General features: G+C 40.3%; 1 protein-coding gene across 5 annotated transcripts in view; it reads left to right on the top strand.

Moving 5' to 3' along the window:
• ryr3 (ryanodine receptor 3) overlaps window positions 1-23,384 on the top strand; it is a 200,600-nt gene that overhangs the window by 100,702 nt on the left and 76,514 nt on the right. For all 5 annotated transcript variants that reach the window (XM_057823386.1, XM_057823389.1, XM_057823385.1 and 2 more), the window contains 16 exons: window positions 709-871; window positions 1,415-1,501; window positions 1,711-1,937; window positions 5,768-5,980; window positions 6,059-6,656; window positions 6,788-6,988; window positions 10,462-10,564; window positions 10,737-10,871; window positions 15,062-15,335; window positions 15,430-15,544; window positions 16,118-16,250; window positions 16,900-17,003; window positions 19,057-19,192; window positions 20,792-20,975; window positions 22,443-22,545; window positions 22,622-22,742. In XM_057823386.1, coding sequence (XP_057679369.1) covers window positions 709-871; window positions 1,415-1,501; window positions 1,711-1,937; window positions 5,768-5,980; window positions 6,059-6,656; window positions 6,788-6,988; window positions 10,462-10,564; window positions 10,737-10,871; window positions 15,062-15,335; window positions 15,430-15,544; window positions 16,118-16,250; window positions 16,900-17,003; window positions 19,057-19,192; window positions 20,792-20,975; window positions 22,443-22,545; window positions 22,622-22,742 — 2,897 coding nt within the window. The remainder of the gene's footprint in view (window positions 1-708; window positions 872-1,414; window positions 1,502-1,710; window positions 1,938-5,767; window positions 5,981-6,058; window positions 6,657-6,787; window positions 6,989-10,461; window positions 10,565-10,736; window positions 10,872-15,061; window positions 15,336-15,429; window positions 15,545-16,117; window positions 16,251-16,899; window positions 17,004-19,056; window positions 19,193-20,791; window positions 20,976-22,442; window positions 22,546-22,621; window positions 22,743-23,384) is intronic.

Raw genomic sequence — 23,384 nt, 5'->3', positions numbered from 1 at the left:
GACAGGGAGTATTGCCAACCACAAAATGCAAGCCTCCTTATTATTAAAATGTGTGCCATGATCCCAGTATTTCACATAATACAAAACATGTTGTTTACTCACTTCCTCGTCGTTCCAATGGTCCCACAGATGCCAGACTTGTTTTGGTCATTCTCCGCAGTGAACGGGAACTTTTTGAAACTCACACGCTTCTCCCTGGTGCAGCAACAAAAGCCTGCAGCACATTGGGCTGACGTGATGCGAAAAATAAACGAAATATCCGCAAAATCAGCTGTATCCGCAGTCCTTCTGCATGCTACTGTATATAGTAATGGCTGAATTGTGATTTGTTGACCCGGCTGACATTACATTCGCATTTTTCCTCAATCCAGGAAGTCACTCATTTTTATGGCGCGGGATTAAAAAAAATTGAATAAATAAATCAATCGCTTCCACACACATCCAAGCGGTCCATTTCATTCAGGACTCAGGAGCATAAAATACCTCGTGAAATTTGAAATAAACATGCTTTTTGCTGTCATAGGCACTTTAAAGTTTCATTGTTTTGTATTAATGATCATGCTGTCAATGGGAACAAACTGAATATGACTAAATGTACTATTTTCAGATGTTCTTTGATGCAACAAAAATTCTGAATGAAACCTCGCTGATGTTGAAATATAGTGGAAGTTTGCCCTCTTACCATTTTTTTCTTGCTACTGTCATCAGTGTCCAGAGAAGTAACTGCTATATGGTGTGTGGCGCGGATGCAGTCGGTTCGTCTTCATCCAATCGCTCCAACATTGACGTGGAGATTGGCTGCCTGATTGACCTGGCCACTGGGCTTATCTCCTTCACTGCCAATGGCAAGGAGCTGTCTACCACTTATCAGGTAATTAATAGTCCAGCATAAGCATAGAAAGTCAAGAAATATATTTTTTATTGTATGCAATATTTACCCTGATGTACTTAATTCAATCACAGCTCTATATTTATTATAAAATAAAAAGGTTTCCACTGGTTATTGCTCACAGCTCCATAAAGATAAACACAGAAAGACGTTGACGATGCCTAGACACATTTATATTCAACAAGCAGTGAAGCAATTTGTCTTCCCTAAAGGAAAACTTGAGTACATTACCTCTGCCGAAGCCTTATAATTTTGAATTCCAGTGTGATTTTCATCCAAGGCATGTTTGCACAATCACTCTCGTTGTACTTCACTTTCAAGTCATAGCTTTATGATTTGAAATCTTAAGTAGATACTGTCCACATGCAGTGAGAAAGTTCCATTGCTTATGTAGAAACTGGGAAGTCTTTGGGGAATCAAGGCTCTCATGATTGGCTTTGTGCAGCCGGACCATATGAAGCCGACTGTAGTGAGCAACCAAATAAACTGATATGAGTTCTTGAATGACACTTAGCTTATTTCTAGGTGGAGCCCAATACCAAGCTGTTCCCTGCTGTGTTTGTTCGGCCCACCAGCGCAAACCTCTTTCAGTTTGAATTTGTCAAGATTAAGGTTTGTATCTCATTTTGAATACATTTGCAGCCACTATAATACAGTAGATGCTTATATGTCACATCTTACTTACAGAATGGACAGTAGAATTTCTGCAATCAATTAATTGTAGGAATTTTTTAGATGCTCACTGAGTCTTGAGATGCAGTCGAGCTGAATAAAAAAAAATTAACTACCTTATTTTTGTTCCCATCTCCATTTTATTTCAGGATGCCATGCCTATCTCTTCTGCTATATTTAAAAGTGAGCACAGGAACCCTGTGCCTCAGTGCCCACCACGACTAGACGTGCAGACCATTGTGGCAGTGCTGTGGAGCCGCATGCCAAACACTTTTCTCAGTGTGGAGACTGCTCGAGTCAGCGAGAGGCACGGCTGGGTGGTCCAGTGCTTGGAACCGCTGCAGATGATGGCTGTACATATACCAGAGGAAAACAGGTGAAATCAAGTATTCAAATCCTGTAACTTTAATAGAAGTGTGGTGTTTACAAGTTACTGAAGAATAAAGTAGAAGACTAACATGCGGCTCAGTTTATCATGGTCAAGATCAAGCTGAGCTCAAAGGCAAAACTCTCACTTTACTGGTCAATCTTTATTACAAGGAATTTCCGATCCAGCGTGGTCTAAATAGGATGAGAAGCTCAGTCATCCGTTAGGAGCTCAGAGTAGAACTGCATCAATAGGAGCCAAATGAGGTGGCTCAGGCATCTGATTAGGATGACATGACCTCCCTACTGTAAACATTACACCTTGTTTTTCTGTACTTCTGTACTACTTCTGTACTACAGATATTATAAACAGTTGGACTTGGAATGATTATAATTTGCAGTGCCAAAACAACGTGCAGATAAAGACAGAACAATACAGGATGCCTTCTGATCACGGGAGCACGACGCGTGCGTCATGCAGCTCACTGAGCAAGATTGACGCTGACAATCAGGTGATAGGCAAGACATCTACAAGCCGACGTCTGCACAGCCAAATCCCGCAATCAGCTCTTTTGGACAGTCCAGAACAAATGGCTGGACATCTTGTCTTGCCACAAGGAACATCTGATATGGAGGAACCCGCGACCGAGAAGTGAACACTCAGTACTCATATGGCGCTGAGGATGGCAAAATCCTCAACCCTCGTTGCCTTGATAACAGTAACGCCCAAACCCTCCTGCCCAATCCACACAGAGAATAATCCTAAACAGCGCCCAAACACACCCTTGTTCCGGACCACAGCCCGCCTCACCAGAGCCTTTAAAATACTGAATGTTTAACTAATTATTGTCATTTTTCTCGGGAATCTTTTGTTGAGTTGTGATATGGTAACCCTGGATCCCGTTTGCCTCCTCACCTGGGTCTCTCTGTGCTGTATGATTGCTGCCAACTTGGAATATATTGTCAACTTGTGTTTCAAAGCCTTTCCCCAGCTTTTAAGCTGGCTTCCGCTCACTGCACTGCACCGAAACTGCCCTTCTCAGAGCAACCAACGATATTCTCCTCTCCTCGGACTCTGGACATCTCACAATCCTCATCCTCCTGGACCTCACTGCTGCTTTCGATACAATCAATCATATCATCCTGCTTTCCCGATTAGACTCTCTACATATCACTGGCACTTCACTTTCCTGGTTCCGCTCCTACCTTACTGACCGACAACAATTCATCAGCATCAACAACTGCACTTTCCCCTTATGTTCTCCTACCACAAGGTGTCCCCCAAGGTTCAGGTCTTGGTCCCCTCTTTTTCATTCTTTACATCCTCCCCCTTGGTCAGATCATTCATAAATTTGGACTCCAGTTTCACCGTTACGCTGACGACATCCAAATTTACATTTCCTCAAAAACCATTTCATACAGCACCGAATTCACACTTCACAACTGCCTCAGTGAAATTAAATCCTGGATGCAAGCAAATTACCTTCAACTTAGCAGTAACAAATCGGAAATAATCGTCATTGACCCTGCAGCTCACATAAAGACAATTTTCCCTCACCATCAGCAACTGCACCCTGCCTCTCTCAACACATTCCCGCAACCTTGGTATAATTTTCGACAATAAACTAAGATTCGACCAGCACATCAACCACATCACCAGAACTGCCTTCTTCCACCTCAAGAACATAGGCTGTCTTCGCCCCTCCTTCACCTTTTCTTCTGCTGAAACCCTCATCCATGCCCTCATCACCTCCATACTTGAGTACTGTAACAGCATTCTTTTCCATTCTCTATCCAAACTCCTTAATAGACTACAATATATCCAAAACTCTGCTGCACGCCTCCCCACCCGTTCCCTCTATAGACCCTACTCACGTGACGTCACAGTCACGCCCCCGCGCCATGATGTCCGGATACTAGTCATGTTAATGCATTAGCGCTTCGTAAATTCCTCCTATTATGGCGTGTTTTTCTGCTCGTTAACATTAATAATCAAAACGGTGAAGTCGTGTGTGGCGGTCAGTTGCAAAAACAGAGAAGATAGACGGAGAGACTTGAATTTTTACCGTATTCCGAGAGACCCGAAGAGGAGACCGACATTGACTGCTGCAATTCGACGAGAAAACTGGGCTCCAAACGACTACCGCAGATTATGTAGTAGTCATTTTATATCTGGTAAGATGCATTTAATATATATTTAGAGGGTTTTGGGCTGACAACCACAGTTAAGATCATTGCTAGGCTAATCGCCGACAACATACACGTATGTATGTAGTCAGAGTGCTATCGCTAAACCATATAAACATTAAAAGCCCTAGCTCCATTGACAAATGACATGAAATACATTAGACTTGACAGTGGATGTTAGCAAGAACAAAAGATTTTGAATTGAAAATTTCGTAACTCACCTTCTGAGCACAAGATTCCTGCCGAATTTTCGTGTACGAGGACCTGTTTCACCCAACCAGCAACGTAGCATTTATAAGCCTCCAAGCTCTTAAAGTTTTTCAAATTTTCGTGAGAATAGGCTGATTTTGTGTGGACAAGATAGTTGTAAATATCAGGATATCAGATGTCAGGCGAAGCCAGCGGGTCGAAAAACATCGATTTAGGCATCAAATACGGATCTGGCGAATGGATAAACTGAAGCTTTTCCACGTAACGCCTTTTATGCAACGGATCCAATGAGTTTACAGCGTCAGATAACACCGGGGCTTCCATGAATTGCTCTATAACTTGCTCGACTAATTGTAAACAATGAGAATAGGTCTGAAAAAGAGGTACAATATGGCGGCCGGAAACAGCGACACGCCCATTTTGTGACGTAGGTGAGTAGGGTCTATAGGAATCACATTACCCCCATCCTCCACAAACTACACTGGCTTCCCATCTCACACAGGATACAGTTCAAAATCATCCTTCTCACATACAAAGCACTCAATAACCTGGCCCCTCCTTACCTCACAGACCTTCTCTGTCCCCACAACCCGTCCCGTCACCTCCGCTCATCTAATGGAAACGTTCTCGCACTCCCCCCACAAATAACACACCGTACTTGGGGGGACAGAGCGTTCTCCATTGCTGCCCTTTCCCTTTGGAACTCACTCCCTAAATCCATCTGCACCTGTTCAGATCTTCCTACATTCAAAAAATTGTTAAAAACTCACCTTTTTAAATTGGCTTTTAATTTATGATTCTTTTCTCTATTGTGCTGTACTGCTCACGTTGTGTGAGCCTTTTCATTGTTTCAACTGTAAAGCGTTTTTGAGCATTGGTAAAAGCGCTCTATAAATAAAAAGTATTATTAAAACTGAGTCAGTACAACGGGTTAAAACTAAGGTGAACGCGCGGAGTTTGGCCTTTTGGCCGGGTTGACGGGATTCTGCGGTCCCGGGTCGTTGGAATTGCGCTAGCCAATGCCGACTGTTCGGCTGGCGTGATTTCTGCAGTCTGGCTAAAAGGTCAGATTCCTTCACCATGTATCGATAATTGTTGTATCGCCATATCGTGAGATTATCATTATTGTGAGTAGTGCGAGGTACCAAGATATTTGGGACAATGGGGGTCAAAGCCGTCGAGTCCCACATGAGAAGAGAAAAACACCAGCAGTCTGTGGCAGCAGCTCTGTGTTTACAGCGGAGTAAAAAAAATTTTTATTCCATCAGAAACATTTGCGGCAAGTTTTGGTCTTCAATTATACTTTTAAGGTCTTAAAAAAGCTAAAAAAAAAAAAGCATTAAATTTGACTTTCGAAAGAGTGCAAGACCCCTGACTTGGGTTAGATTTTCTGTTATGGCAATGCAGTGACAGGTGCTGCTTCATACGCTTCTCTTTTACTAGGTGTTTGGACATTTTGGAGTTATCAGAACATGAAGACTTGAGGAAGTTCCATTATCACACTCTCAAGCTATACTGTGCTCTCTGCGCCCTTGGTAACACTCGTGTAGCGCACGCGCTCTGCAGCCACTTGGACCAATCGCAGCTCCTCTACACTATCGACAATCAGTATTTCTCTGGCATGCTGAGGGAAGGCTTCTACAATGTCCTCATCAGGTTTGTTAGCTAATGAGCTTATTGTGCAATCCTATTGGACTTGTGAACGACAGCACTGATTGTTACTCCCGCTTCCAGCATCCATCTTGAAACGGCGAAAGAGGCTCGCCTAATGATGAACAATGAGTTCATCATTCCTGTGACAGATGAGACGCGCTCCATCAAGATGTTTCCCGATGAGTCTAAAAAGCACTCGCTACCTGGCGTAGGCCTGAGCACATGCCTGAAGCCACGGGTTAACTTCTCCCCCGCCTGTATTATCAGCACCAAGCGGCAGCAGTTTCTTCACAGCCCCCAGATCCCGCTAGGCATCCTAAAAGAGAAAGCCATCAGCATGCTTACTGAGGCCGTGCAGGGCGGCGGCATCCATATAAGAGACCCAGTTGGTGGGAGTGTGGAGTACCAGTTCGTCCCTATCCTCAAGCTGATAGGAACTCTGTTAATAATGGGTGTCTTAAACAGCGAGGAGGTGAGATTGATTCTCCTCCTCATCGATCCCAATGTGTTTGGGGAGGGTGAGCAGGCCAAGGGGGACACAGTAGAAGTTGCAAAGGAGAAAGAGGAGGATAGCAAGAATGAAGGGAAGCCCATAGAGGAGGGAGAAGAGACAAAGGAGAGCAAGGCGATGGTCCGAGGTCTTCTGGAGAAATCTTTGCCCGAGTCTGTCAAACGACAGGTGAGAACATTTTTTTATCTAAATGTGCATACATGATTCAAATCACGTAATAAGTTCTACATATTTTAAAATAGCTTGTTTGCGCTCAGCTAAGTGCCAGTCTTGTTTTTAATCTCTTCCTTTTTTTCCAGATGTGCGAGCTGCTGCATTACTTCTGTGACTGCGAACTGAAGCACCGCATTGAGTCCATTGTCTCCTTCTCCGACAACTTTGTTTCAAAGCTGCAGTATAACCAGAAGTTCCGCTACAATGAGCTTATGCTGGCGCTCAACATGTCCGCCGCCGTCACAGCCAAAAAGACCAAGGAGTTCCGCTCACCTCCCCAAGAGCAGGTAACATGACATAAAAAGTTGACTGATGTGAAAGCTGATGTTGTAGGTTGAATTTCAGTCAACTTCATATGAAGCTCAGCAAAAGTACCTTTTTATTTGCTTTGACTCTGTATGTTCCAAGACATTTGTATTCCCAGAGAATATCTTGAGTATCTCAGACCAAATTAAATTTGATTAGTTGATTCAGATGAAAGGAATGGTGGAATAGTAAACGTTAAATGCATAGTGTAAACATAAACGTGTTTTAACACGAAAAGCTCTCAACTTGGAGGTGCATAAAAACGTAGAAATGAGAAAATGTTATATATAAACTATATTGACCACAGACGTTTTCTAATTTCTGTAATGTCTAAGGTTTTATGATGCTAATATCGAAAACAGTAAATGAAAATAAAATGCTAAGACCTCGTTAAGATTTGTTTTTACCATTCTAAGGTTAATTTCAAGGTTAATTTCAACATTATTTACAATGGATTAGACATAAAAAAAAAAAAAACGGTCATTATGATTCAGCTTTAAGGGAACTCATTAAACTTGAGTTAAATGTAATAGCGGCTGTGCTTTATCCTATAAAGTAAGGGACGGTCATTGTTTTCTTTCATCACATCTGTCTGCCTGTATAATTAGATAATACATGTACCATAATTTTTTGGCTATAAGGCGCACCTGACTATAAGCCGTCAACCACCAAATTTGACACGAAAATGACATTTGTGCGAAGATAAGCCACACCGGACTAAAAGCCGCAGCTGTCCTCACTGTATAATGGGTTATTTACATCAAAATATATTAATCGGTATCACTTTATTTGATAGCGGCGTCATAAGACTGTCCATAGACTTCATAATATACTAACGAGACATGGGACGCGGGGCTGATTAATAGGGGGCTTGCATTGTTGGCGTGGCCATCAAAGCTGACCGAGTGGAAGTTAGCATTTATTTTATGCAAATATTACGAACTGTGATGCTAGTCAGTTAGCAAATGTAGCGGCTGCCTTATGAAAACAATAGCTTTTTCCGTTGAAAATTCTTGTGAACAAATGCTTAAATCCCTGAATTCTTTATAGATATGGACGTAAAACAGTCTCGATTTTTGGTTAAAACAAAACAAAAAAAAACTTGCAGTTTGTATTTATTTTACGTAAATATTGCGAACTATGACGGCAATGCTGTAGCAGTTAATTTCTTCTCCCTCTGATTTTTTTCACGTTTCAAAATGCATGCATGGTACGAAAAATATAATAATGACCTTGAATCCTCCAACAAATCACTCCTGAGACAATCACTCCAGTTTGTATGCGGTACAGCTTTTGTACATTTTCAACCTAAAGCCGGTGTTAGTTCACTGCTTGTGTGTTTGAGAATAACTCCTCTTGATGCTTGGTGTGGGCAGGCCCCCTACTTGAAGGCGTGGCGCAGTTTCTGACGGATGTGACCCGTCAATATAATTGTCAAGTCTATGGACTTCTAAGGGTGTCATAATTATATGACAGGGTCATGAGCATTAATGAGTGCTTATGACAGATGTCATTTAGTTTCATTCAGCGAATTACACTCACACTTCAAACTTCACTTCACTTTTCAGTCCATCGCAGATTTATTTTCAATTGAAAAAAATATATATGCAGATGAGCTGTCCCGAGCCGATCGCTTAGTCTCACTCTCGTTCCCTTCCCTCCCTGTTCTGTGTTCCACAGGCAGGTGGTGCATGTGCACTTGAGTGGCTTATTAAAGTTAACGATGTTGACAGATGTTTGTGTTTGATCTTGCCAAAGTCATAGGCTTCAAAAGCGCCACATGCATCAATCATCGTTTAACTTGTTAAACAGTTGCTGTTGCAACTCATTGTGTGTAAGTGAGAGTATTTGAGTAGACTCACTCAATGAAGTGCTGCCTTGGAACAGACGGGCTCTGTGCGCGGGCGGGGGGATGAGGAAGTGCACGCTGGAATGAATGTGTGTATGTGGCGAGGTTAGAGGCAGCCGAATGTGTTGTTTTCTCGGCGATATACGCCATATGTTAAAAGTGATCCTGAGCAGTTTGTAATTTCCACATGTCACTCCAAGAGTCACGGCCACGAGATGTAACAGAACCATTTGATAAAGCCAAGCATTTTTCTACTACGGTACATTGCTTTATTCTTGTTTAAAAATAATTTGGTGGGACAGTAACATGTTTAAAATTTCTCATAATTATTACATTTCAATTGCTTAAAAACCATTTATTAAAATATACTGTATATATATATATATATATATAATTCTTTTTTTAATCATACTTGGGTAAAAAGTGGAAAAAAACATGTCTTATATGTATTTCTCTTTCATATGCTAAATCCGAATGAATACATTGAACACACCCAAAAAAAAAAATGCCGGATGACACTTAGAGACATTTTTCATAAGCATTCATTAATGCCCATGACAGTGTCATGTCATAAATATGACAGTCTTTGGACAGTCTTATGACACCGCTGTCAAATAAAGTGTTATCTATTATCCCAAATAAATCAACAAATAAGCCCCGTTGGACTATAAGCCGCAGGATTCAAAATGCAGGCGAAAAAGTTCAAACAAAAAAATGATCAGCATTAAGCATTTAGTCAAGTTAGTGCTCGGTTTAAATAGCTGTAGTGTAAGTGTATTAATGCTGACTGTTGGTATGCCATAGGCACGAGTCTGAATATCCAATGATTGTGCCCCATTTAACAACTATCCTTCTTGTTGAGATAGATGTCAAAAGGAGAAGAAAACCACATCATTATTCTTACCACTTAGAAGTCCTCGCGTTGCTGTTGTGGCTCAGACATCACGGTCACAGCTTTGCACTCTCTGTGGAGTTCCAAAACGTTGCCAATTAGCCTACGCTGCTGGCTGTAGTATGATTGCTGGGAAGATGGGCAGTAATGGTCAGCAGCAGGCATTGTGACGTTACGTACAAGCCCACTCTTTCTTTAAGGGTTGTTTAAATGCCATCAGTATTGTATAGAAGTTTTAAAGTAAAATAAATGGGGTCTTTTAGACAATATTATCATAGCAGAATTGTGCAAAAGTCTTAGGCAACCTTTGGCTTTGGAGTTTAATGTATGACATAGTAAATCATTGGGATGTCCGCCGATTCCATCACCTGATCGGAAATTGGGCCAAATGACATAATTTTCAGGGGATCTGAAATGGGTGAAAAGGATCGGGTTTACGGTGTATTTCATATAATATTTCGTAATTGTAAGGGCTACAAAGCAACATATTACAGGTGTACAGGGATATAGTCAAAAGAAACAAACATATTAATGTTTTATACAACTCAACATTGCAACACAACTGGAAACTGTGGAAGTAAACACTGTCGGAAGGTAAATATTTTGATAGGGTTAAGATTAGGCTAGTTTTGAAATCATATTTGCTTTCACTTCCGATACTTGTTTTATTTTACTTGTAAACACAATTTAGCTCATTTTTCTGTTTCCTGTAGATCAACATCCTATTGAACTTCACCACAGGCGATGACTGCCCCTGTCCTGAGGACCTCCAGGAAGAACTCAATGGCTTCCATGGAGAACTGCAGCTGCATTGTGGTGAGTCCAGTGCATGGATTCGTGACAGTTTATGTGACGTGACCACACTGACTGATAATAGGAAATGTGCTTCCCTTCTAACTTCATGCCTTTTAATATCAAACGCTCCACATTCTCTCCTTATGCCTGTATAAATTGAGCCCATCTTACTGAAATGGGCCTCCACTCGCAGGAATTCCTGTGGAGGAGGACGAGGAAGAGCAGGATACATCGATTAAAGGTCGTCTCCTGGCTTTGCTCTACAAGATCAAGGGTCCGCCTCAGAAGACCGAGGAGGAACCTGAAGAGAAAGAGCAGGCTTCCCCGAGTGAGTCATTCTTTTGTTTCAACTAAAGTGCAGGAGATAGATACCCGTAACTATATTTAGATGAATAATGTTTCAGCATTTTTTTAAAAAGGCCAGGCAGTTCCAGTATTCATTCCGCTGCTGAAAGAAATAAATGTGCTCTGTTCTGCATAAAAGAAGATTAATGGACATTTTGTGTACGACACTGCCATTAATTTTAATGCCGAGACTCTCACATCTGCTGTGAATGATTGAAACTTTCAAAAGTAGAAAGAATAAATAAATGGGTTTAAAGTGAGTCAATGACCTCATTTACATTTTCTAAATTTAGTTCTGATCATGGTGGTGTTAATCATGATGTTCTTCTAAGTACACAATTAATGCGACATCAGTGAATTAGCATGATTGTCGCAGGTTTATATCTCAGTGACAGCAAATGATTTAATTCCCTTATGATTGTCTTATGGGAACTCAGTACAGTGATCCCTTGTTTTTCGTGGTTAATGAGGACCGGAACCTGCCGCGATAAGTAAAAACTGCGAAGTAGCGCATTGGAAATTGGGTAGAGTAGCCAAAAAATTTACTCACGTAAGAGTAGCGTTACTTCAAAATAATATTACTCAAGTAAAAGTAAGACCTACGTGAATTGCAACACGCCGTAGAATTACAATTCAGACATACAAAATAAGGAAACACGCATATTAAATAAACACTGTAAAAGTTAGCATTGCTACATTGAGACTGGGGGCACACAACCTACTTTAGCCTGCTATTAAACATTGGCAGTCTTCTCCAAAACGCGAACTTGCGGTTAAAAGGTGACAGTTCGAACATGAAAAATCGCTGGTTAACAGCATTTGCAAAAAAAAAAAAAAAAAAAAATCCTATAAGTAAGACCACAAGTAAGTACGACACGTGCTTTTTTTGCGGAGTGTAAAGCTGTTAGCGGAGTTAGTCCCACATACTTCAGAATTAATACTATAATATGTAAATACTACAGAATTTAGATTGTACACCAAGAATAGCTTTAAAAGGACACCATTTATGAAAAATATGATTGGCAATGAATAATTATTATAATTATTATAATACTATTATATATAGTTGTATAGCTACTATAATAATAATGCTATTTTTTTTTAAAGAATTGAATAATGTTGGAAATGCGAAGTCAGTGTTCTAAATCTGTTTACATTCCATTATTTTACAGTGGTAAGTGCCATCAACATTTGACCTCATTGTTTATGTGTAATTAATTATTGTTATTTACATGTTTAAGAATTTAAGTGTTCCAAAATGTTTTTGTGAAGTAGTAAGCGTCAACAAAAATGTTATCGCTAAGTTAGTATTCGTATTAGTCGACTAATCGTAAAAATAGTCTGACTAACCGGGAGAAAATTACTCTTTTGGGACAGCCCTACCGGAACATATTTCCGCCACTCCCTTCTCACCTTTTAAACCCCTGACCCATTTTAATGCCTGACATTTTATAATAATACATTTATAGAGCACTTTTACTAATGCTGAAAGACGCTTTACAGTTGAAGCAATGAAAAGGCTAACACAACATGAGCAGAACAAAACAATAGAGAACAGAATTATAAATTAAAAGTCAATTTAAAAAGGTGAGTTTTTAAACAATTTTTTGAATGTAGGAAGATCTGTAAAGGTGCGGATGGGTTTAGGGAGTGAGTTCCAAAGGGAGAGGGCAGCAATGGAGGACATTCTGTCCCCCCAAGTACAATGTTATTTGTGGGGGAAGTGTGACAATGTTTCCATTAGATGAGCGGAGGTGACGGGAAGGGTTGTGGGGACAGAGAAGGTCTGTGAGGTAAAGGGGGGCAGGTTATTGAGTGCTTTGTATGTGAGAAGAATGATTTTGAACTGTATCCTGTGTGAGATGGGAAGCCAATGTAGTTTGTGGAGGACGGGGGTACTGTGATTCCTATAGGGGGAACGGGTGAGGAGGCGTGCAGCAGAGTTCTGGATATATTGTAGTTTTTTAAGCAGTTTGGATGGAGAACCGAAAAGAATGGTGTTACAGTAGTCAATTCTGGAGGTAATGAGCGCATGGATCAGGGTTTCAGCAGAAGAGAAGGTGAGGGAGGGGCGAAGACGGGCTATGTTCTTGAGGTGGAAAAAGGCAGTTCTGGTGATGTGGTTGATGTGCTGGTCGAATCTTAATTTATTGTCGAAAATTACATATATGTGTATATCAGGGCTGTCAAACGATTAAAATTTTTAATCGAGTTAATCACAGCTTAAAAATTAATTAATCGCAATTCAAACCATCTATAAAATATGCCATATTTTTCTTTAAATTATTGTTGGAATGGAAAGATAAGACACAAGGGGGATATATACATTCAACATACTGTACATAAGTACTGTATTTGTTTATTATGAGCATAAATCCACAAGATGGCATTAACACTACCATTCTTTCTGTTGAAGACATTTTCTTTTTCTCTTCAAAAACAAACACACAACAGAGCCTTAGAACAGTAATAAAAACAGTATTATTTATAATGTGTGCAAAGTGTGTGTAGTGTACACATAAATGTGGCCCTCTTCCCTACTCATCCTCAAGCCAGTCGCTGAGGCAAACCAACTTATTTACATTTTCTGAGAGTTGTTCCATCTACATTCTTTTTCAATTTGAATTTGTGGGATGTGTGTTAAATGCGTCAAATATTTTAAAGTGATTAATTAAAAAAATTAACGCCCGTTAACCCGATAAGTTTGACAGCCCTAGTATATATATATGTTCTAAACAATGGTAATTTTTTTCCTCTCAGCACAAACTTATCTATGTAAACTGGTGTTATAATGATACTGTGCAATAACCCATTACATAACCACATTAAGCCAAAGGAAAAAAAAAATCAAAGAAAGAAAAGAAAGAAAAAAAACAGTAATGAAGCAATCTTCGTCCAAAGAGCATGAGTGCCCTGCCCTCTAGTGGAGAAAATAGCTCCTAGTTTGAAAAGTGAATACTGTAGTTCCTTCATAGTTACTATAATGAAATTAAAAGGATCATATCTCCAGTTTTCAATGGTGAATCGGTGCCAAATAAAAACTGGGAGAGAGTTTTAAATCTGTGATTTCGATTCATGTTGAGGCCAGCGCTCTATTCAAATACTTCATTAGTTACTGTGTTTTACAGACGTGTGATTGATTAAGCTTGCATGATCATAGAACGGCAAGCTTGCGTCTGATTGGTGTGATGGAGTCATGTGGTTATTGTTGTGACGTCTCGTTGGTCAAATGAGTAACGCTACTCTTGGCAATAGACAAAAAATAAAAATAAAATTAATAGGTAGAATAAAGAGGAAAAATGTAATGATTCTTATGTAGGCCAAAGTAGCAGCGTAATAGTAGCGTTTTTTCTTCACAAATCTATTCAAGTAAAATTAAAAAGTATGGCTTTGTAAAACTACTCTTAGAAGTACATTTTTCTTAAAATGTTACTCAAGTAAATGTAACGGAGTACGTGTAAAGTGTTACTTCCCACCTCTGTTGGAAAGAGATACAGTACATAAAAGACATGTTTTTTCACTTTTCCCCCCAAAATATAATGAAAAAAACAAATATGTATGTATATGTATATTTTAATAAATTGATATATACCGTATTTTTTTAATAAATGTTTTTCAGCACTTCAAATATAATAATTATTCTAAGTTTTAAACATGTTACTGTCCCACCGAATTATTTTTAAACAAGAATAAAGTACTGTAGTAGAAAAATGCTTGGCTTTAATAAATGCTTCATTGAGTGAGTCTACTCAGATCCTCTCACGTACACACAATGAGTTGCCACAGCAACCACTTAACAACTTTAAACGATGATTGACCCATGTGGCGCTTTTGATGTTCGTGACTCTGACAAGATCAAACACAAACATCTGTCAACATCCTTAACTTTAATAAGCAACTCCAATGCAGTGCCGCAGTGTCTGACGAACAAAAAGCAGGGAGAGAGAGGGAGGGAGGCAGGGAGGGAGAGTGTGACTACATGATCGGCTCAGGACAGCTCATCTGTATTTTTTTTTTAAATTGAAAAAAAATCCGCGATGGACTGAGGGCGCAAAGTTTATGAAGCGCGAAGTAGCGAGGGATCACTGTACCTTAGATTCAGAACACTGTCTACTCACAGAAGAGAAGTCCTGAGTTTGAATCTGGGCTGGAAATTATGTTCTCTCTCCTCAGCCAATCTAAAGGAGCTTATTTCCCAGACTATTACCAGCTGGGCTCAGGAGACACACATGCAGGATCCCGAGCTGGTCCGAGTCATGTTTAGTCTGCTTAGGAGGCAGTACGATGGCATTGGGGAACTGCTGAGGGCCATGAAGAAGTCCTACACCATCAGTGCTGCATCTGTGCAGGATGCTATTAACCTGTTGGCCTCACTTGGTCAGATCAGGTCTCTGCTTTCAGTGCGCATGGGCACGGAGGAGGAAAAACTGATGATTGACGGACTTGGGTAGGATGTTTTTTGTTTTTTACTTGAAATGCATAGTGATGTGTGTGGACAGAATGAACTGACCTTCATAAATCATCTGGTCCATGTCTTTTAGGGACATTATGAACAATAAAGTTTTCTACCAGCATCCAAACCTCATGAGAGTGTTGGGTATGCATGAGACCGTAATGCAGGTCATGGTCAACGTGCTGGGAGGAGACAAGTCACAGGTTGGTTTTTACTTATCTAAAGTACTGGTAAAATACGCTGATGGCAGTTTCAGTTACAGGAGCATTTGAATATTTACTCTTGTGCCCAGGGCCGGCCCAGGCCATTTGGAGGCCCTAAGCAAAGGGGCCCATATTTTTGGCCCACCATTTCGTCACAGTGTACTGTGAAACCCATACATGCAATCCAACCCATACGTCCATATTTTGTATATTAATCAGATTTTGTTGCACTGCATACTTCAAAATTTCTCACCCCAAATGATTGTCAGTACCAACAGTAGATAGCGCCAAACCTTTTTCTAAAAGAGGAAAGAAAGAAGTTAAGGAAGAACTTTTATTTTTTTAAGCTTGTAATCAAGTCTCAAAACTCACAAAAGTCAAATGAAGCAAACTGTAGTAAACAAAATAGAACACAAATTGAACAATTGCCAGATTGGGGGCCCCCTGGTGGTCAGGGGCCCTAAGCAGCTGCATAGTCTGTGTATAGGCTGTGTATACCCTGCTTCTGCCTTAGTCAGCTCCCAGATTTTTCTCATCGCCCTAACATTGGTAATCTTTGTCCTTCATTTTCAGGAAATTTCCTTCCCCAAAATGGTTGCAAGTTGCTGTCGCTTTTTGTGCTATTTCTGTCGCATCAGCCGCCAGAACCAGAAAGCAATGTTTGACCATCTAAGCTATCTGCTGGAGAACAGCAGCGTCGGTCTGGGTATGTAATGATCGAAGGATAACGAGTATGTTGGAATTTATTTGGTGAATTGTCTGTAAAACGGAAAACAAACAAGCACAGAGGACAGGTGGTTAGCACGATTGCTTTCATAAGCTTCCTGCCACTTTGCAAATCATACATTTTGGGACTAAATTCTTAATGTATGCGTGCTTTGAGACTGGCTGGTTAACAGTCCAGTTTGTAGCCTCCCTTTCACACAAAGTCACACACAAATTCGCTTGGATAGGCTTCATCTAACTACTTTACTCTTAACTCACTGAATTTCTTACACCCTAAATGAGAAAATAACGCTTACCTCGACCAATAAATGTTGTTTCCAAGAAGAAACATAATAGCCACTGGAAGTGGTAGGAATCCCTTGGTGAGTGGCCATTAGATAATGATAACCCATATTACAAGCTATTATCTCTAAGGGTTGCCACTGATACAAACAGGATAACATGCTGTGAGTTTGCAGGAAGCATACACACTCAGTAGGGGTCATTTAAGGTAACTGATGAGTCAGAGTAGTGCTGCTTTCTTTTGCCTCTTACCATTTTAATCTATGGTGGCAGTAATGCTCTCTCAGGGTTTCCTATATAAATTAAACAGAGCGCTTATTTGGAATGTCAACTTTTTTTGTTTGTAGCCTCTGAAGCAATGCGGGGCTCCACTCCACTGGATGTTGCTGCATCATCAGTGATGGACAACAATGGCCTCGCTCTTGCTCTGGAGGAACCTGATCTTGAAAAGGTTAGTTTTTCCTGAGGTTAAAAACAAGGACAATTGGAGCAGTGTTTAATAAGAGAACAGTACACATACTGGCCACACATTGTGATATTTATTTAATAGATGTAGAAAAAAAAGATTTTATTTTATATACAATGGTATGAAAAAGCATCTAAACCTTTTGGATTTTTTTTTACATTTCTTCATAAAATCACACAGATGAAAAAACAGTGTCTGCTTTAAATAAAACCACCCAAACATTCATAGGTTTTCATATTTTATTGAGGATAGTATGCAAACAATGACAGAAGCGGGAAAAATAAGTAAACAAACTATCACATTTAATATTTTGAGGCCCCCCCTTTGGCAGCGATAACTTCAACCAGACACTCCCTGTAGCTGCAGATCAGTCTGGCACATCGATCAGGACTAATCTTGCCCCATTCTTCTCTACAAAACTGCTGTAGTTTAGTCATTTTCCTGGGATGCATGAATCGCTGTCTTTATGTCATGCCACAGCATCTCAATGGGGTTGAAGTCCGGACATTGACTTGGCCACTCCAGAAAGTGTATTTTTTTCCTCTGAAACCCTTCTGAAGTTGATTTACTTCAGTGATTTGGATCATTGTCTTGTTGCAGCATCCATCCTCTTTGTAGCTTCAACTGTCTGACAGGCGGCCTGAGGTTTTCCTGCAAAACATCCTGATGAACTTTTGAATTCGTTCTTCCATTAATGATTGCGAGTTGTCCAGGCCCTGAGGCAGGAAACAGCTCCAAATCATTATGCTCCCTCCACCATGCTTCACAGTGGAGATGAAGTGTTCCATTTTTCCTCGACACATGACGTTGTGGGTTACTTCCAAACAAGTATACATTTGTTTCATAAGTCCACAAAATATTTTGCTAAAACTTCTGTGGAGTGTCCAAGTGCCTTTTTGTGAACATAAAACGAGCAACAATGTTTTTTTTAGACAGCAGTTGCTTCCTCCGTGGAGTCCTCCCATGAACGCCATTCTTGGCCATAGTTTTACATATAGTTGATGTGTGCACAGAGATATTGGACTGTGCTAGTGATCTCTGTAAGTCTTTAGCAGACACTCTTGGGTTCTTTTTTACCTCTCTGAGTATTCTGCACTGAGCTCTTGGCGTCATCTTTGGTGGATGGACACTCCTTGGGAGAGAAGTAACAGTGCCAAACTCTCTCCATTTGTAGACAACTTCTCTGACTGTCGATTGATGAACATCCAGACTTTTAGAGATTTTTTGTATCCTTTCCCAGCTTTATACAAATCAACAATCCTTGAGCGCAGGTCTTCAGACAGCTCTTTTGACCAAGCCATGATGCACAGCCAACAATGCTTTTCATCAAGACAATTCTTACCAAGTGTGTGTTTTATAGTGGGCAGGGCAGCTTTAAACAACTCATCAGTGATTGGGCACACACCTGACTTCAATTGTTTGGTAAAAATTGGTTTCAATTGCTCTTTAAATCTCCGCAGGCAGAGGGTTCACATACTTATTTTCCCCCTTCTGTCATTGTTTGCGTACTATCCTCATTAAAATATGAAAACATATGAATGTTTGGGTGGCTTTAGTTAACACAGACACCGTTTTTTCATCTGTGTGATTTTGACAAAGATCAGATCACATTTGATGGTGATTTTATGCAGCAATGTTAGGAATTCCAAAAGGTTCAGATACTTTTTCATACCACTGTATATATACATATTTGATGAACAGGTTATAAATCACATATTTAGTGTAATTCAGGGAAATCACATTGTTAGCTTTAAAATGTGTCTTAGCCTGTCTTTGACACAAACAAACGTGTAATGTCTTAATGTTCAGTGTTTTCCTGTCGGATTAGAATGAGGTATAGGAGCCGGCTGAAGCATCACCATGTAATAGAAATTCATAGTAAGCAAATAGGGGCTTGTGTCACCCATGCTTTCTCAAAGAAAAATTAAATATGACCGTGAAACAACGCTTAGTCAGCAAATCCATCAACAAAACTGTGAGTGATAGAGTGCACTATTAAAGTATTGTGAAGTGAAACAGTGTGTGTGTGCGTGTGTAGGTTGTGACATACCTCGCAGGATGTGGTCTTCAGAGTTGTGCTATGCTGGTTGCCAAAGGTTACCCTGATTTGGGATGGAACCCCATTGAAGGGGAGCGTTACCTGTCCTTCCTCAGGTTTGCTGTCTTTTGCAACGGTGAGTAAATGACAAGTACTTTTTAAGAATGACATATTTGTTATTAATCACATAGAGTGGGTCAAATAAGTATTTAGTCAACCACTAATTGTGGAAGTTCTCCCACTTGAAAATATTAAAGAGGCCTATAATTGTCATCATGGGTAAACCTCAACCATGAGAGACAGTATGTGGAAAAAAAATTTTTTTTAATTATTTGCAAATCATGGTGGAAGATAAGTATTTGGTCTATCCCAAAAGTTCATCTCAATACTTTGTTATGTACCCTTTGTTGGCAATAACAGAGGCCAAACGTTTTCTGTAACTCTTCACAAGCTTTTCACACACTGTTGCTGGTACTTTGGCCCATTCCTCCATGCAGATCTCCTCTAGAGCAGTGATGTCTTGGGGCTGTCGTTGGGCAACACGGACTTTCAACTTCCTCCTCACCCCGTGGCGTCAAAATGATAACAAGAACGGGGAGCAAAAATCCCAGAACCACACGGGGGGACCTAGTGAATGACCTACAGAGAGCTGGGACCACAGTAAGAAAGGCTACTATCAGTAACACAATGCGCCGCCAGGGAATCAAATCCTGCACTGCCAGACGTGTCCCCCTGCTGAAGAAAGTACACGTCCAGGCCCGTCTACGGTTCGCTAGAGAGCATTTGGATGATCCAGAAGCGGACTGGGAGAATGTGTCAAATGAAACCAAAATATAACTTTTTGGTAGAAACACAGGTTCTCGTGTTTGGAGGACAAAGAATACTGAATTGCACCATATCCACTGTGAAGCATGGGGGTGGAAAAATCATGCTTTGGGGCTGTTTTTCTGCAAAGGGACCAGGATGACTGATCTGTGTAAAGGAAAGAATGAAAGGGGCCACGAATCGAGAGATTTTGAGTGAAAATCTCCTTCCATCAGCAAGGGCATTGAAGATGAGACGTGGCTGGGTCTTTCCACATGACAATGATCCCAAACACACAGCCAGGGCAACAAAGGAGTGGCTTCGTAAGAATCATTTCAAGGTCCTGGAGTGGCCTAGCCAGTCTCCAGGTCTCAACCCCATAGAAAATCTGCGGAGGGAGTTGAAAGTTCGTGTTGCCCAATGACAGCCCCAAAACATCACTGCTCTAGAGGAGATCTGCGTGGAGGAATGGGCCAAAATACCAGAAACAGTGTGTGAAAAGTTACAGAAAATGTTTGGCCTCCGTTATTGCCAACAAAGGGTACATAACAAAGTATTGAGATGAGCTTTTGGTATTGACCAAATACTTACTTTCCACCATGATTTGCAAATAAATTATTTAAAAAATCAAACAATGTGATTTTCTGGGGTTTTTTCCACATTCTGTCTCTCACGGTTGAGGTTTAACCATGTTGACAATTACAGGCCTCTGTAATATTTTCAAGTGGGAGAACTTGAACAATTAGTGGTTGACTAAATACTTATTTGCCCCACTGTTACAAACAAATTATGTTCCGTAGTGGCATGACTAAATAATGATGAACTAGGGACAACATCTTCCTGTCATTATTGTGTAAAGATTAACAGATATTTCTATGCGTGTTAGAAATTGTCTATTCCCCTTTGATGTCATTGTCTATTGTTGTCCCAGGTGAGAGTGTGGAGGAAAATGCCAACGTGGTGGTGAAGTTGCTGATCCGACGTCCCGAGTGTTTTGGCCCTGCTCTGCGGGGCGAGGGAGGCCAGGGGCTGCTGGTGGCTATGAAAGAGGCCATCAAGATATCTGAGGATCCTGCTCTGGACCTTCCCAAACCCTCAGCTGCTACCACAACTGGGTGGGAATCCACTTTTTCTTGCACTGCGATCACACAGTGTTTTGATGATCAAATTCAGTTACTTCTCCAGTGAAATAATATAGTGTTGTTCATTAACAATCATTTACTGATTATTCACAAGTCAATTTCTGATTATGGCCACTACAAATACAAATATATAGACATCCATTAAGTAATTATGAAGACCATTAGTTTACAGCAAGCCACTAAATAGGGTTACCGTAATTTTCTGACTATAAACCGCTGCTTTTTCCCCTCATTTTGAATCTTGCGGATTATAGTTCAGTGGGGATTATTTGGTAATTTATTTGGGTTAATAGGTAACACTTTATTTGATGGTGGTGTCATAAGACGGCCTTAAGACCGTCATATTTATGATATGACACTATCATGAGCATTAACGAATGCTTATGACAGATCTCATTAAATATCATCCAGCAAATATACCATAGTTAGCAATTACCAAAACAACTGGAACAGTAACTGAAGAAATAATTAGAAATAAAACTAATAGGTAACACTTTATTTGACTGTGGCGTCATAAGACGGCCATAATACCGTCATAATTATGACATGACACTATCATCAGCATTAATGAATGCTTCATCCGGCAAATATACCACAGTTAGCAATTACTGGAACAATAACTGAAGAAATAGTTAGTACAGAACATGAGGTTTGATTGTTATTTACATCTGTCGTGCTGCAATGCATGCTAGGAGGCATGTTGGATGACAACAGTGTTGACAGCAGGTGACATCAGAGGTTGAATGTCTCGCCCAAGGGAGCAATGAGGTTACATGAAGCTTCTTGAAGCAATGATGAATGGTGGTTCATTTGGTCTTATGACAGTCTTATGATGCCGCTGTCAAATAAAGTGTTACAGGTTAATATCTTTTGGTGTAAATATCCCATCATACACTGAGGACAGCTTCGGCTTTTAGTCCAGTGCGGCTTATCTATGAACAAATGCCATTTTCATGTCAAATTTGGAGGGTGGCGGCTTATAGTCAGGTGCGCCTTATAGTATGAAAATTACGGTAGTTCCTCTCTCTCATATTTCACTCACTATGAGAAACATCTTTCTTCACTTATTCATTCTTTTGACATTTATTATAGTCCATTCTCTTCCTTGGAGAATTTGCAACCTATGCCAATCTTTTGCCCTCCTAAAACTTTGATGTATTAGTTCAACATGCTGCCTATTTTCCACACTCAATCAGACTGGAGTTATGAAATTAGGATCAATAAAATCAAACGAGACATTTTTTAAAGAAGAAAGCTGTTAAGACACTCACAGGATACTTCATTCGGTAGACTTAATTTTAGGACCACACTGTATAATTCTGTGAGCATGCAGTACAGTATATGGCCTGTATTTGTGACAGAACATTGTTCAAGGTACTGTACTTTGAGGATTTATAATAGCCATGTAGGGTTTAGTTCCTTTATGTATCTGTTACTCAGGTCTGGTGAGGAAGAAGAGGAAATAATCCACATGGGTAACGCCATCATGTCTTTCTACTCCGCCCTCATCGACCTGCTGGGACGCTGTGCACCCGAGATGCATGTGAGGCTAGGAATCGCCCCCTTTTTCTGATTAAGATTTACGCACATGAATACTATAATGCTTTTGTCTCTTACAGCTAATTAATACAGGGAAAGGTGAAGCACTGCGCATTCGAGCCATTCTACGCTCTCTGGTTCCCACCACAGATTTGGTTGGGGTCATCAGCATACCTCTCACCAAGCCTATGGTCACTAAAGGTGATTTTTTTTTTGTTTTTTTGTTTTGTTTTTTTATTAGGTCAGAACTGTACACTCAAATGTGTTATGTTTGTCCAAAACCATGGATCTTATTTTATTTTTTTAACCTATTCAACATTTACTTTAAGTGACTTTATGTATTTAGTTGAGTTAATACAGTGCCTGCATCTCTATGACAAGTATAAATTAAGTGTACTGTCATTCTTCAGCTTTCATTTCGCCTTTAAAGGGAACTACGGATGGAAAGACATAGTTCTTGAAAGGTAAATGTTAGTACGAGTTATAATAATTAGATATTAAAAGCCCTCCTAATGTTTTCGTTTTTATAAAATTTGTAAAAATAGTCTAACTAGTAGGTTGCCATTGTTGTTGACGTTGCAGGGCAGTGATGTCACATGGCCACGCTGCTGGACTTCCACAGTGTCACTCTTTAACTACATAAATACAGTATGTCGTCGGTTCAGCCCTTTTGAACCCGAGCGAACATTAAAGAGTAGGAAAGCCCTGTCAATATTTCACAAAACGAGCAGCAAAAGCATAATGAACAAGAAAGACGGGATGAGACGAGAGTCATGTTCATGTGTCAAGTTCGCTAGTGACAGCACTCTCCTACCCTAGTGACGGGGCAAGAGAGTGATGTCA

Source organism: Corythoichthys intestinalis, chromosome 19, assembly GCF_030265065.1.
Source record: "Corythoichthys intestinalis isolate RoL2023-P3 chromosome 19, ASM3026506v1, whole genome shotgun sequence".
NCBI classification, from domain to species: Eukaryota; Metazoa; Chordata; class Actinopteri; order Syngnathiformes; family Syngnathidae; genus Corythoichthys; species Corythoichthys intestinalis.
This window is presented reverse-complemented; position numbering and strand designations above follow the sequence as displayed.